This window comes from Leptonychotes weddellii, chromosome 8 (assembly GCF_054177405.1).
Source record: "Leptonychotes weddellii isolate Sample4059 chromosome 8, ASM5417740v2, whole genome shotgun sequence".
Taxonomy (NCBI): Eukaryota; Metazoa; Chordata; class Mammalia; order Carnivora; family Phocidae; genus Leptonychotes; species Leptonychotes weddellii.
The window spans coordinates 105,226,632-105,243,157 of NC_138376.1; the positions used below are offsets into that span (position 1 = coordinate 105,226,632).

The window sequence follows — 16,526 nt, forward strand, 5'->3', positions numbered from 1 at the left end:
TGGCCTGGTGGTGGGTATTGAGGAGGGCACGTTCTGCATGGAGCACTGGGTGTTGTGCACGAACAATGAATCATGGAACACTTCATCTAGAACTAGTGATGTAATGTATGGGGATTAACATAAGAATAAAAAAAAAAAAAGAAAAGAAAAGAAAAGAAAGGCGAGTGTACCAGAGGTTGCTTCCCAAAGCTTCTAGAGCTTTAACTATGAGTGGGTTAAAAAAGAGCAACAGAATCAAATACCCCTGTCTTAGATAAGTACTATAACTCAAAATTCAAAAAGAAAATTCTCTGAATCTTCCAAGTCAAAAGTTAGAACAAACAGATGAAAAGCCAATAAACCAGAAAAGCACTATTAGCATTTTGAAATAGTATTCTGCTGCTGCTGGATAAAGTTCTGTATCCTCAGAAGTCTTAATGACACAATAACACATGTCATTGTGTCTAAGACATGAAATAGGATACATAACTATTGAAATACTGGGCATCAGGGAAAAATGCATCTGTATAAAACTAATTCTGGGAGAGAATGACTCTCAGATGTCTGGGTGTACAGTAGCAGGGGAGAGGTAAAGACAGAAAAATGAGAGTCATGCCAACAGCAGAGAAAAATGGATTCCTGCAACCGTCTCCTTCAAACCCCATGGAATAAGGCTTCAGAGTCCTCACAGAAAATAACCAACATGCTAAGGTCTTCCTAAGTTCCTGGCCTCACTGCACTTTTTGGAGTCTCTTTCCTATGTTTCTAAGGCAATAAATATATTTTTTGCCAATTCCCCATTGTTGGGGAAGTGATGAAGCTTCAGGAGCCACATGGATGCTCCTAGGCGTGAGCTAAGACCCCTGTGAGCGTGCAGTGGGGAGAAAGTGTGAGGGTTGCTTGTGACACTGTTTTTTTATTTGTTGCTGTTTTGTTTTTAAAGAAACCAACTGCTGAGAAAAGCACTTTTTTTCAGAATGATGAAAACTAGACTATTTATCTCCCAGGTTGGCTCACTCATACCTCAGGAATCTTACTACTGCAATTTCTGTTGATAGATTGCTGTTGTACCCATAGTTTGAAACAACTGATAATCCAAAGCAAATAAATAAAGAAAACACCGTATGATCAAGAAAAACACCTTAGGCGGAATAACTGCCTTTTATTAATAAGGTACTAATTCTAAAATATTTAAGCATGCTTCTTGAAAAAGAAAGACCACATCTTAAATTTCAAAACACTGAGGCATGCTCATAAAATAACAACAGCGGTCTCTCTGGCCCATGTCTGTGTTCCTGGCTGTAAAAACCTACAGTTCAAAACCTAGTCCTATTCTATGATCTTTATGTAAAAAAAATAATGCTGATTCTGTTTTTCAATTTTTAAAAGCTACATAAAGATGAACGTAAGTGTATGTGTGTGGAAAATGAATTAAGTTTCTGGGAAGAAATGTGCTCAGCATTCAAACATATTGAAGTATCGGCTCAAAACCCTCAGCTCTTGAGAAGGACACCCAGCCCCTGAAGCCCAGGAGCTTACTCAAGCCAACAGGTGACCTGTTCGTCATGGGCAATACTCGGAAACCTTATAACCCTGCTTCTCCACATGTCTGATCTGCCAGTGGTCATGATTAGCTCTTTCTTACCAGGTCTCCGGTAAAGGCCACCTCCTCTCAAAGACCTTCTGTGACTACTTGGTATATGGCCACCCGCTCTTCAGCACATTGCCTTGAGTTAATTTTCTAACATGTGTCTTCGCTGATCTGCTTACCGACCTTCTCCCCGAACTAGACTCTGGCACTAGTCATTTGCTGTCTCCCGGAGCAGTTACGAATCTGGCTGCCTCCATTTTCAACTGCCATAGTGAATCCCTATGGCACCAAGCCCAAAGCCTGACACACAATACATGTTCGATCAGTATTTGTTTAATAAAACTGTTACACGAAATAGATGTCTGAAGCAATAATTGCTCATTTCCTGCAGAGATGTGAGGAATAAAAGTGCATAATGACAACTTTATTTATGTTGCAATGAGTCTCTGACTTGGTACAATCATAACAGTAAGTTTTAAACTTTCTGGTCTAAGGAAAAACTACAATTGTATTTTTAATCTTACCATCTTAAATCAATTCAGGGGCAGATCTTTATGTAGGATATTATTTTCACTGTAAGTTGCAAAGATACATTCTTTAAATACTGGCTTATTTTCCAAATGAAAAATACAACCACTAACATAACAAGGCTGGTTCCCTTAGATATAAATTGTGTAATTTTTCTTCATGCATTTTTAAAATTTGAAATTTATTTTTATCACTTTTTAACTTTTGTTTAATATTGCGTGGAAGGTAGGAATTCTGTGGTGTGGTCTCAAAGGCAGACTACAAGACTCAGGAACTTAAATCAATCTGTATAGATAAATAGATAATAGATATCTATGCATCTGTATACGTCTGTGTACATACGTGTGTATTTGTGTTATATAGTGTGTATGTAGATATAAACGTGTATAAACACACACATACACATATATGCAGTGTGTGTATATATATGCTGCCTAAGTGCCACTCAGAATTACACAAAATTGGATATACTATGGAAACACTTTTTTCCAAACTATAAGTATATATGCAATAAACAGGCATCAGTGTCATCTCCCACTACTGTAAAAAGTTTCCTTTTAAAGAAATGTTTTGATAAAATAACCATATTTATATGGATACATCAGAAACTCTGAAAAGGGAAAACAGAGAAATTAACAATTTGTGGAGATAAAAAAACGGCCAGAGATTAGTTGGTGGAACAGAAAAGATAAAAAATTTCTGGAAGAATTAAGGAAAATACTCACAGTATTCTTCTGGCAAATGATTTCCTGAAAAATGAGAAAAGAAGAAAAGCAGAAGTTAATACAAAATTAATTCAATATTTAATTAAACTATGTGATGTAGGAAAATGTGTATTAACAATTTTATTAGCAATCAGAAATTTCAGGGAGTATACCATAAATTCCTGTATCGGAGAAATTGACAATCTGATGGAAATGAAAGAACATAAGAGGATTCTCAATGGTTTAAAGGAAACGGTACAAACATATAAAATCCAAAAACTGAATAATCTAAAAATCATTCTTGCAGAGTATGTATGCACAGAATTATTAGCCATGATCTTTTTAGGAAAAGGCTAAAAGAAGTTCAGTTTTCTGATGTACAATATTACTCAAACTCTGGGAGGAGACCATGCACATGCTGTCTCCTGGGAAATAAAGGGTATTGGCTACTTATCAGAGTGGGCAAACCCAACACATACGTAAGATCATCTGACAATAAATAGTCATAAATATAATTTACGTATTGTTCAACAAAAAGTGGAATGTGAGAAATACACTGAAGGCAGTTTCCCTATCTTCTAGGTTGTGAGGAGTGAGTTCATGCAAATAATGTAGCTATACTATGTCAGGTGCATAAAAAGCTCTTGATAAAGCTAGCTCTCATTATCATTATTTCTGGATGTTTAAATGAGTAGAGGCATGGAAGAGACAATCTGGAAAAGCCTATGGCATAAAGGCTTCACTGAGGTTGGGGAATCATGATTTAGAAAGAGAAATGGACAGAATTTTGGAAATGATGGCATGTATGTTGTCATGGAAACAGGGAATGTAGGCTTTTGTGGTGCCTCAAGGGTGGGTCCATCTGGCTAAGAAGAAGAGCCAGATCTGGTGAGGTAAGGCATGAACAGAGGAACAATTCAAAGTCCAGTCAACTGACCATCATTCTTCATCCCAAGATCAACATGGGGGCAAAGGGGAACTGACAAGGTCATTGGCTTAGAGCAGTATATAGGATTTTTGAATGTTTTAACGACAGCAGATGAGTAAATAAAAAGCTATTGAGGAAGGAATGGTGCTGGGTAATTTTGAAAGCCATAATGATATATATAAAATAGTACAAGAGGCCCTTCAATACTTCACAAAAGGAAAAAAAAAGGACACATACACATTTACAAAGAAACAGTTCATGCCTGGGTCCACATGCATATATGTACACACATGGTAAATCGAAAGAGTTATACTACAGTAAGGTCTTGTGTTTTCGAGAGAAAGAGGATGTTACTAAGAAGTAAGGAAGCCTGGGAAGATCAGCAGAGAAGGTGGAACTCAAGGTGAGCCAAGGAAGACAGACAACTTCCAAAGGCAAAGCAGGAAGGTGGAGATCCAAGTTAGATGACCCAGAACAGCAAAGGCCCCTTCAGGGAATAACATATATTTTTATCAGGGGCTAGAGAAGACAGTTCATTTAGTTCATTTTGGGAAGTATAAAGAGAGAGTTAAAGAGGTATTTGAAAAAGATCTTGAGTTTAATCATTAGACTAAGAAGAAAGTTGATTTCGGCATGTACCAACAGTATTAGAAAGTTATTTGGGGCCTTATTGGAGAAAGCCCTGAATGCCAAAATACTTTGTTTTGTGAGTAATTGGCAGTCACACTGTTTTCTAAGGTGAACAATATACATAAAGAAGTATCAGCACACATTGGGACACCGTAACAGCAAAGGCTAGGAACACCATCAATGTCTATCAGCTAGAAACTAGTTGAATAAACTATGGTACATCCAGTCAATGGAATACAATGCCAAGGAAGAACGAGGAAGTTCTTCATGCAGCGATATGGAAAGATCTCCAGGATACACTAAGCCAACTAAGTGAAAAAAAATCAAAGTACAGAATGGTTTTTAACCTATGCTCCTATTTATGTATCAAGGGGAGAAAAAGAAAATTTTAATTTGTACATTCATAAAATCTCTCTAGAAGAATATTCAAGAATCTAACAATAGTGGTTGCCAGTGGAGGGGGAGCTGGCTGGATGGGGGACAAAGATGAGAGAATGACTTTTCACTATATATCCTTTTGCACTTCTAAATTTTTGTATCAGGTAAATATGTTACCCAAGAAAGACAAATACATAAAAGGTAAATCTTGTTAAAGTTTAAAAAAATACTAATTCGACGGTGGTATTTAGTATTGGAGGGAAAAGACCATTTAGGTGGCACTGCAAAAGTTCAGGGACGTCAAAATAAGGGCTTGGACAATAGTGATGCCCAGGGCACAGAAATCAAGAGACGAATGAGTGACATTGTGGAGGAAGAGTCAAAGCAGCTTTTCCTACAGGTATTTCATAGGTAGTGCATCTCTCTTTCTCCACCCCCCTTCCCTGACTCTCCCTCTCTCTCTCTCTCTCTCTCTCACACACACACACACACACACAATCATTCATGAAAAAATAAATACAACAATGCTGGATAATCACAAAACCAGTAACACAGTATGCAGAATTTTCCAAACTTGATTTACGGAGCATCTCTTCAGAGAAGTAAACCATAGTCTTTCGGACACTGCTCTCTTGTGATAGTAACACCCCCCTCTCCTCCCTCCAAGTAACAAGGGAATGTCCTTCTCTTCTTCCTCTACTGCACAATATCCTCTGTGCACTGCATAAGAAGTCCGTTCTCTGCGAAGGTGCCTTCAATGACACCAATCTTCCCAATAGAAGGAGATGATGTCCTTATTTCTGCCACCATTACCCCCTGTTCAGACCTCCATGACAACAACAGAGGTACCAACTGCAGATGCGTCATCATAGGATTCTCCCATCCTACATCCTGAGCATCTCAGGTGTTTTATTCATCTTCATACCCCACTGGTTGCCTAGTAAGTCATATGGCATAGGGTAGGTACTCAATAAAAGCATGACTAAATGAATAAGTTAATGAAAGTATAAAATATTGGGCTATGAATCACAGTAGAAATGTGTAAGTCCTGGCTCTGTCATTTCTCCTCTCTCTAATATAACACACTAAGAGTTGGGTTGAGTGACTGCCCGTCTCTTCCAACTCTGTGTTCTAGCATTTGCTTCTGGCTAAAGGCCTATCACAGTGAGCACTGTCCTTGTGCCACAGGAAGGGGAGATGCTCTCATGCCCAGCGCAGGAGCTACTCTACCAGCACCTCTCTCTTGGCGCACCGGGCCCAGAAATGGAGGTAATAATAAAGGGAGCAGTGGGGAACACTGAGCAGGCTCAAGGCTCCCTCTGCTTGGCCCTACAGAAAATAAGCTGCTGTTGGCTTAGAACCAATATGCTACATCTTCCTGAAGAATGGCTCGTTGGAATAACAAGCCTCTTACATGTCTTCTTTGCTTTCATTTCATTTTGCAATATAACAAATTAGGAAACTGTATTAAAATCACTCCCATGAAAAATCCCTCCGGGAAATAATAAGAAGTGTGTATGAGGGCTATGTTGCACCAGAGACAGGACAGAGTGCCCAGGTTTACAAATCAATGGTCAGTTATCAAGTAAGCAGGATGCTTGCAGGAATGTCCAGAGGCAGCACTTTTTATTAAAAGGGCGCAGGTTCATTGCTTCTGGTTCACTACTAAATTGTTAAACTACTTTACAGGGTCATATTTTCAAATGACTCTATCCCTAATATTTACTGAGCATGTAACTTATGCTACTAAGTTAGCTACTATTTAGAAGTACTGAAAAGAATCCAATAAAAATTCACTGTTAAACGAAAAAAAAAATCCTGGGATCTACTGAATTCTTATTAACTGTTGCTTATGTTTTATAGAGGCTAAATGAATATAAGTTATTCTCTTGAAGGAGACAGAGTTTACTCACAGTTTATGATGTAACCTTACATGACACATCCACTCAGAAGAAAAAAAAGGACAATTTGTGCGTTTTAACTCAGTACAATAAATAGCAAACAAGACCTCTCAAGGTATCTCCCTACTCAGGCAGAATAGTGAATGTTTAACGTCTACTAAACACACTGAAGGAGAAAAAAAAGGAGGAAGGGGTATCAAATTTAAGACACAACTGCTGTATTTCACATCACTGCATTGAAACTTCTCAACTAAAGTGCCTCAAAATAAGACAATAAAATAAACTCCAGTTCCTTCCTAGTGAAATGTTTTGAGGATGCATTACCTCACTGCAACTTCAGACTTGTCTGAAGTCTTTAGGGGCCATCTGGTCAGCGTACCCCCTGCCTACACCAGAAACACCCAGAAATGTTTTTTTCTCCATTCTCCAGTACCCTTTAATAACCAAAGAGGGAATGAAGACAAAAGAGACAATCTAATCTAGGTCTCTTTGCAAGGTGAGACAGAGACAACTTCTGATAGCTATTTGGGACAATATAACTTCGCCGAGGTCATTTTAAGGATAAATAAATGGAGTAGCTCCACAACTGGAAACTGTTTGTGCCTAGGATTTAAGCAGTTACAGCCAGGGGAAGGAAGTGGGAACAGCTGACGTGGGGTTGCCAAGTTAAATTGATTCAGGCTGGGAGAAGCAGAGCTAGCAAGCAGGATCTCAGTTTCCTGAAAGAAAAGGAGCAGGCTGGGAGCTCCTGACCATGGAAGAACACGGCCCCCAGCTGGTGACCTTCTGGGTCCTCCCTTCTGATCCCTCTTCCTGTCCAAGGGGAACTGGGCAAGTTTTCCACCAAAGTTGGGTAAAAGAGGAATATTTCTTACGCTCCCCAGCTCCATCCTCTTACCTAATTTCAAAACTTCGAAACAAGACTAGGAAACATTCGAGGGGCTGTTTTGTGAACACCCTGGGCCTCACTGAGGAGGTGGGGCTCATCCTTACCCTCAAGCACGCTGCTAAAATAAAGCCGAGCCAGTTCAGGAAGAGAGCTGGCCCATCAAAGCACTTAGGAAATGCATTATACTTGTGCTTACACGTTATGCTTGTAGAAAGGCTCAAGTTAAAAAAAAAAACCCTTGATGATCTAATAAGAATCCAGAAAATTCTATTTTTATAGGACATGAAATCTGTGTGCAGACTTAGAAGTATGTGCGATGACAAGTCAGACAACATGGGGCTCGCCCTGTTTCAACACTAACTGTGTGTGCCTCTGCGTCACTGTATCTCCCTGGGTTTATTTCTTTTTTTTTTTTTTTTAAAGATTTTATTTATTTGAGAGAGAGAGCGCAAGAGAGGGGAGCGGGAGAGGGAGGAGCAGACTCCCCGCTGAGCAGGGAGCCCGATGCGGGACTCGATCCCGGGACTCCAGGATCATGACCTGAGCCGAAGGCAGTCGCTTAACCAACTGAGCCACCCAGGCGCCCTGGGTTTATTTCTTTTTTTAAAAAAGATTTTATTTATTTATTTGAGAGAGAGAGTGAGCACAAGAGAGGGGAGCAGGAGAGGGAGGAGCAGACTCCCCGCTGAGCAGGGAGCCCATGCGGGACTCGATCCCGGGACTCCAGGATCATAACCTGAGCCGAAGGCAGTCGCTTAACCAACTGAGCCACCCAGGCGCCCTGGGTTTATTTCTTATTTGTAAAGGAAGTATCTTTTATCTGCCTCGTCCATGTAGTAAGTACCTAACTTGTCTATCTCCTTGGACTGTTTTTAAAGAACAATTGAAATAAGCTTATGAAAGTACTTTAAGCATTTTAAAGACATACACAGTATGAGTCTTAATATTATCAAGGCAAACAACCCCAACTCGGTTCCTATTTAACCAGATCTAGAGACACTGTATAACCCGTACTGTTTAGTGACGAGGGGTGAGAACACATCCTGCTCTTGATATGAGCAACGGTTAATTAAAACAACCTACCAAAAGTCAAGTTAACTTATACCAAAGCTGGAAAGTAATCCTACAAGAAATTCTAGACTCTCTCGTCCTTCCCTCTGAGTTTTATTTATTTATTTTTATTTATTTTTTATTATTTTTTTAAGATTTTATTTATTTATTTGACAGAGACACAGCGAGAGAGGGAACACAAGCAGGGGGAGTGGGAGAGGGAGAAGCAGGCTCCCCACGGAGCAGGGAGCCCGATGTGGGGCTCGATCCCAGGACCCTGGGATCATGACCTGAGCCGAAGGCAGATGCTTAACGACTGAGCCACCCAGGCGCCCCTGAGTTTTATTTTATATTTAAATAAATATGTCTTGCTGTAAGTAGAGACAGGTCTTTAAACGGGGCTGGGATGTTGATGAGTGACATTTTACACATACAGAATTTGAAACAGCTTTTTAACTTTTTATAATGTGTTGCTATTATAATTAACTTCCTCTTCTTTGACACCAGCTGTTTCTTTCAGCAACACCTAATTGGACCAAATTATTCAAACGCAGGTATTTCTTTTATTTTTTTTTTAAGATTTTTATTTATTTATTTATTTGAGAGAGAGAATGAGAGAGAGAGAGCATGAGAGGGGGAGGGTCAGAGGGAGAAGCAGACTCCCTGCCGAGCAGAGAGCCCGATGCGGGACTTGATCCCTGGACTCCAGGATCATGACCTGAGCCGAAGGCAGTCGCTTAACCAACTGAGCCACCCAGGCGCCCCCCAAACGCAGGTATTTCTTAAAACAACAACAACAACAACAAAACCTTGTTGTATAGCTAGAGGTACTATGGATTTCTGTACAGTAAATCACCTTTTTCACATAAATTTCAGTAAAAATTTCAAGGATGCATTCTAAAATGACCTAAGTTGGAAGATGTGTTACAGTGCCACAGAGATCAACTTGCACAGAAGGATCATTTATTTATAATGAACAAAAGGGAACAGAATTCAGATAAGCCTTGCCCCCTTTGGGTGGGAGTCAGGAGGCTTTTAGACTCTTATTTTCTGTGTGCAGAAGTATTCCTTCTTGCTCTTTAACGTATTCTAACTCATGGGCCTATGATGAAAGTCTCTACCGATGAAGAAAATACCTGGTGCCAACTTATGATACGATGACAGTGTAGCACAGACTTCCTTTCTTTCTTTGACAAAATGGTAATCAGACACCAGAAATGTTGGGCGGAGGTGGGGAGGATAACGGAGGAATGAGAAAGGAGAGCAAAGGCATACTCTATCCAGTATACAGAAAATTCCTTGGTAGATGTGATATTGCTAATTGACATGAAAGAAAACTGGGTTCTCCAGTCTCCAGCCCTTTCCAAAACCTCAGGGATGGACTCTACAACTGGGAAATCAACTCACGCTAAATAAACCATGTGTCTAGTTTGTCAATTCAAGATCCTCAGAGAAAATCTTGAGGAAGCAGTGCTCACATGGGCTACTCATCTGCTCCTTCCCCAAATCACTCCCCGCTACAATTTGACGTGGAATGACTATAGCTCACAGAAAAGGCAGGTCATTCCCAGAAGTAAAATGAAGAAACAAGACTGTTTCCTCTCCCAACAGAAAGAAAGATCTCTCCATGAAATAATAAGAAGTGTGTATGAGGGCTATGTTGCACCAGAGACAGGACAGAGTGCCCAGGTTTACAAATCAATGGTCAGTTATCAAGTTAGCAGGATGCTTGCAGGAATGTCCAGAGGCAGCACTTCATATTAAGAGGACACAGGGTCAATGTTTCCGGTCCACTACTAAATTGTTAAACTACTTTATAGGGTCGTGTTTTTGAATGACTCTTTCCCTAACATTTACTGAGTATGTAACTTATACTACTGGCTAAGTGGGTGCTATTAAAAAGTGCTGAAAAGAATCCAAGACAAATTCACTGTTAAACTAAAAAAAATCATAAACCATTGAAAAAATACAAATGTTGATTTCATACACAATTCGAACAAAAACTAAATTTCTCCTAGTAATTAACTTTGATAAGGGAGGTAAAACTTTAAGAAAAGGAATTGGGGGTGTAAGAGGGGAAAAAAATGATGGGTTTAAGAACACTATGGAATCGGAGTGGATTCACTAGATACAAGTAAAAATTCAATTTAGGTTTGAAATATTTATACCAAAAATTACCCTCATGTCTTCATCAGTTTACTGGAAACTGGCACAATCACTGAAATGGACAACAAGGACATCACTACTGTTTTCAAAACTATCACAATTTGCTTCAAGTAGAAATGAATAAGTATCAGAAAAACAGACTTAATATCCAATTTCTCACAATAAGTTCTAAAGGAGATTGGATCCCTCTGCACCTGCAGATAAAGGATCGTAAGTACCACAGAACTGTTTGAATGAGCAACTATGATAGTTCTCAAGTTTCATCCATGTTGTAGCATGTGTCAGAATTTCCTTCCTTTTTAAGGCTAAATAATATTCCATTGTGCATATATACCATTTTGTTTTATCCACTCATTTATTGATGGACATTTAGGTTCCTTCTACCTTTTGGCTATTGTGAATAATGCTACTAGGGACATGGGTGAAGAAATATCTCTTTGAGAGCCTGCTTTCAGTTCTTTTGGGTATATGTCCAGAAGTGAAATTCTGGATCATATGGTAATTCTATTTTTAATTTTTTTTTTAAAGATTTTATTTATTTATTTGAGAGAGAGAGACTGAGAGAGAGCACATGAGAGGGGGGAAGGTCTGAGGGAGAAGCAGACTCCCTGCCGAGCAGGGAGCCCGATGCGGGACTCGATCCAGGGACTCCAGGATCATGACCTGAGCCGAAGGCAGTCGCTTAACCGACTGAGCCACCCAGGCGCCCAATTCTATTTTTAATTTTTTGAGGAACATACTGTTAAAAATTGATGATTCTTAGGGGCGCCTGGGTGGCTCAGTCGTTAAGCGTCTGCCTTCGGCTCAGGTCATGATCCCAAGGTCCTGGGATCGAGCCCCGCATCGGGCTCCCTGCTCAGCGGGAAGCCTGCTTCTCCCTCTCCCTCTCCCACTCCCCCTGCTTGTGTTCCCTCTCTCGCTGTGTCTCTCTCTGTCAAATAAATAAATAAAATCTTTAAAAAAAAAAAAAAGTAAGCAAGCTGGAAATATCTAGAAAGTATAACTCTTCCAAAAAAAAAAAAAATTGATGATTCTTAAAGGGCTATTTTAGTGATGGTGTTACAAATTCTGGTTTGTGCACCCATGATTTCATGCTAGTCAGATCCCAATCTAGAAAATACTAGATGCATTGAGGCAGAGTAAGAAGTTCCACCATCATATACATGTGTGATATACTCAGTGAGATAGTGAAGGATTAAGCATGTAGACAGATTACTGCAGAGAACAGTCTACTAAGGAAAATCCCATCTGTAAAATAACTTTTCAAGTCATGATTAAGGAGAAAAATACAACTAAATTTCTTGAAAAGGGAATAATCTCACATAATCATTCCTTTTCAACACAAGCTCTGTCACCACTAACTGATATGCATATCAATCTCTAAGATATTTTTATTCTGTAGTAGATAAAATGGGAATAAAGCCCATCTTGGTGCAGAAAGATCCAAACGCATCTGAGCCTTTTTAATCACAGAACATTAGGAAAAAGAAATTAAAAACGATTTGGGCATTCAAATGCCCGAAATGTGTGTAAATTATCCTGATAGACACAGGAAATAACAAAGTATCACAGACTTCTTCCTTAAAAAAAGAATTAATTGTGAAATATTTCAACTATATAAAAAGTATAGAAATTATCACACACCCATGTATATACCACCTTGACTTAGAAATTCAATATTACAGGTAAACTTGAAGACTCCTGTCCTTCTCCCACCCCCGGTTCTATTCTATGCCTATCCCCCGAAGAGATAACTATTCTGAATTTGTTGTTTTTAATTCCCATGCGTACGTCAATCTTCTGTAACACAAATAGGTATAAAAGCACTCTCTTGCATGTGATTAGATTTTGCATGGATGGTATCATACCACACACATGCTTCTGTAATTTGTTTTTGCTCTCAACACTGTTTTTGAGATGTATCGATAGTGACACATAAAGCTCTAGTTAACTCACGTTAAGCGCTCTCTAATATTCCACCAAATGATTATACCAGGAGGTATTTGTTCATTCTCTCGTTGATAGGTATTTAACAATTCTTTTGGGGGAGGGGTTATTACAAACAATGTCAATATAACATTGTTGATTAGATCTCCTTCTGCATGCCAGAGACTCTTTGTGCAGTACACATCCAGAGACAGAGTTGCTGAGTCTTGGTGCCCTGCTCATCTGATAATATTAGGTGTTGCCAAATTGCTCTTTGGAAGTAGTGCCAATATCCCCTCCCACCAGCAGTGCCTGTTTCCCACTCTCCACAGCCTCGGCATGGGCATTAGAAGGGCTTTTAACTGTTGACTATCTGATGGTGCACAGTGGTATTTCCTTGTTTTGTTTTGCTTTGTTTTTATAAGTAGCATTGTATAAAGTGAGTGGGGAGTGGCCTAAAAGGAAGAGAGGGAGCTGAAGAAGGGAAAACGGGGGAAGAATCTCAAGAATTGGAGCTGAGAGCTGTTTTGTTAAACAGGAATTTCTGATGATAGAAGAAATGGCTCATTAAAATAATTTCCACACTCTACACAATGGCCGTTCATTTCCCTCAAGTCCTTTCTGATGTTAGATGCATTTTGTGCATCTCATTGGTCAGTAGTGTCCAGACTTAACTCTCCCATTTCCTGAGAGACCCCAACTGGAGGTCTGATCATTTCTGTAATGCATGAAGTTAATCTGAAAAAAAAAGTTTCAGCCATTTCTTATTTTCAAGCAAATGTAAGTCTTAGCATAGAGTCTCATTGACAGGCACCTAAGAAGTTGTCATGATATTTATTTAAAGAAAACTGTGAACATTGCGTTGTTAAAATGCTAAGGGGAAAAATATCAACTTGTCTTTCTCAATGTGCAATAATCTTTTTTTGAAAAAAAAGAGAAATATTTCATTCTTCTAAGATATTACTTGTGATTTCAGATGGATACAAAACTTATTACAAGTACGGGATTTGATTAGATTCTCAATATCCTTTCATATGAAAACTCAGACATAGCTTTCAGGTACTTTTATGGTTCCTATCAATTATTTTTTAGGAAGTGAAACTTAAAAGTTTTTTCCTATAATTTCGTCCAGAGAATTTGCTGCCAAAGAGAAACTGCTGTCTTCAACAAAGAGCAGCAGATGAAAATTAAACTGGTGTAGCCATACGTTCTAGATGTCCAAAGAATCAATGTAAGGGAAGCTATGTGACAAGAATAGCATTCTCATTCTGTCTTTGTTCTGCGAAAACAGGGAGATGCTTCATTTTTACTTTATTAGGCTAATCTATACAGAATATCTTATGTATAATAACTCTTGTTCTGCCTTTTTTCACAAAAATTTTATTTTCTTTTGGTAGAAGGCAGGGATTACACCTATAATGAATGACAATAGAAATTAATAAAATTAAACACACACACACACACACACACACACACACACACAGACTTTTCTCAATAGCAGAGGACCAGAAAAATTTCTAGGGCTCAGGGGAAATTGTTAGACTGAAAAAAATACTTTTTATCCCAGAGATCTTTGTCCTCTGCAACCAGACACTTATTTGGGCTAGGAACAAGCTAAAAAACAAAACAAACAACAAAAAAACAATGGCAAAAGCTTAAGTTAATGGAAGGAGGGAGAGAAAAGAAAGGATGGGTGTCACATGGAACAACTCAGGGAGACAGACACAGTTGATGGGTTTTATAAATGAACACACTTAACAGGGAAACCTGGATACCCTTCTAACTAGAAGAAATTAAATAAAGTTTAGTGGTTCGGAGGGTGGGCTTTGGAGTCAGGCAGACCTAGGCTTTACTAGTTATATCAACTAGGGCAAATGATTGAATTTATTTGAACCTTAGTTTGCAGTTCTATAAAAGAGTGATATAATAGGTCATAATATACCCCACAGGGATGTTTTTAGAATTAAATGTGAAAATGTATGTGGGGAAAGTACAGAGTAAGTGCTCGGTTACAAGCAGCTATTATGTATAAGATAAATGAGTATATTTTAGCTAAATGAGCATATTTTAGCTAAAAAAAAGGTTACAAGCAGCTATTATGTATAAGATAAATGAGTATATTTTAGCTAAATGAGTATATTTTAGCTAAACAAAGGCTGACAAAAAGCGATTAAATAAACCAGTGTATTTGTCCCATACAAATTTCTGATAAGATTAGCTTCAACTCATTCTCTCAAGTGTAATTTTAATTCAGTTTTTAAAAATTTTTTTAAAATTTCCCCAGGAAAGGAGAGTCATAAATGAAATCACCAGATACCAGTAGGGGAAGAATAAAAAGAAGGTAGAGTGAAAAATGTCTAACACAACACTGCCTGCTTAGAATACTTAATGTAAAGAAAATAGTACAATAAAAAGAATATATAAAATAATCTCATTCCTTTATCAACTGCTAATATATGTTGTAAATAGTAGCAAAGCAAAATGTTTAATTAAAATACAACATCATAAATCTTTATGATGCATTACTTAAAGTGGTAAATCTAAGGTAAAATAAAGTGGGGGCAGCTTAAAGAATTGCCCCAGGATGAAAAAATAGATTCAGACAGAGTAGCAAATCTCCTGGGACTATTTCAGAGTATTCTGGAAAGGGATAGCCTATCAATGCCCATTTACTGTCTGGCATGCAGTAAAGGTATTTGCTAAACGTAAATGTAGATTTCTCAGAAAAAGCCATACAAGCTTTAGATACTAAGATAAAAGCAAAATATTACTTTTTTTTTTTTTTTTTTTTGCATGGTCATGGAGTTCGAGATCTTCATGTAACAATTACTAAGCCATTAGAAATATGGCTCTGGATTTTAGGACTCCACGTCTGAAGGTTGGCTTTGATTTGAAAACAGGAAGATATAGATGAGAAAAAGCCACATAAAGCTACATGGAAGTTTCACAAAGGAAATGGATGATATCAGGTTCAGCATGAGTTTCACTGAATTGTTAGATGCTTTTCAAAGAATCACACAATGATTGCATTGCAAAAGCATTTTAGATAATCTTCTACACGGAAGAAATACCTTCATATCATTATGTTCCTATCCTGGAGAGAATGATACGGGTCCTGCTGAGTTTTGTAGACAAATACAGTAGGTTCTTATTTCCCCTTTCCCTAAGTTTTTAAGTTATTGAAATCATTTCCCAGTGAAGAGGATAGCAGTTTTCTGGTGATATTCGGAGAGTGTCTTTTCAGAGTCCTTTCAGTAGGAGGCAGATTTCCAGTTGAAGACAGGTGTGCCCAATGAAACCCCCAATGGTGACACAGCTTGGGGCCTGACCATACTTTATGCAACTTCCAGGTCTTTCTCTGGCAGGCAGCGTGCACGGGAGACTCCCTAGTAACGCAGTCTCCTCAACGGCAACTCAAACTGCAGCTCAGAACTCAACACTAAGATTTTCCTACCTGTGTATCAGCAAATTTCTAGACTGAATTCTAGATAAAACTCACAACGTCACTAGTAATTGTTGTATAACTATTGCACTGGCAAAAACAAGCTTTCACAAACGTAAGCCACTTATATTGCTTTGGATGTCAGAGAGACGGAGAGGTATCCCTAGACGCCTGGTACCTAGAGTAAATATTTAGTAAACAGGTTAGGTACCTTCAGTGACTGCAGAGAGTCTGAATTATTATCACAGTAGAGGATGATGTTGTTGGCCATGCTGAAACTTTCTCTCACTCCAAGGTGGTAAAACAAGGACGGCTGTCGGAAGGCATCACTCATCTCCACCACAGCAATATCTGCAAACAGAAAACAAAGCCCCCAAAAGATGACACCTGAATAATGCCCAGTAAGCACATTGT

At 38.7% G+C, this 16,526-nt stretch overlaps 1 protein-coding gene across 2 annotated transcripts in view; it reads right to left on the minus strand.

The window, feature by feature from the left end:
- MAP3K5 (mitogen-activated protein kinase kinase kinase 5) overlaps nt 1-16,526 on the minus strand; it is a 195,075-nt gene that overhangs the window by 122,089 nt on the left and 56,460 nt on the right. For both annotated transcript variants that reach the window (XM_081829058.1, XM_081829057.1), the window contains 2 exons: nt 16,324-16,463; nt 2,824-2,847 (listed from right to left, as the gene is read on the minus strand). In XM_081829058.1, the coding sequence (XP_081685184.1) occupies nt 2,824-2,847; nt 16,324-16,463 (164 nt within the window). The remainder of the gene's footprint in view (nt 1-2,823; nt 2,848-16,323; nt 16,464-16,526) is intronic.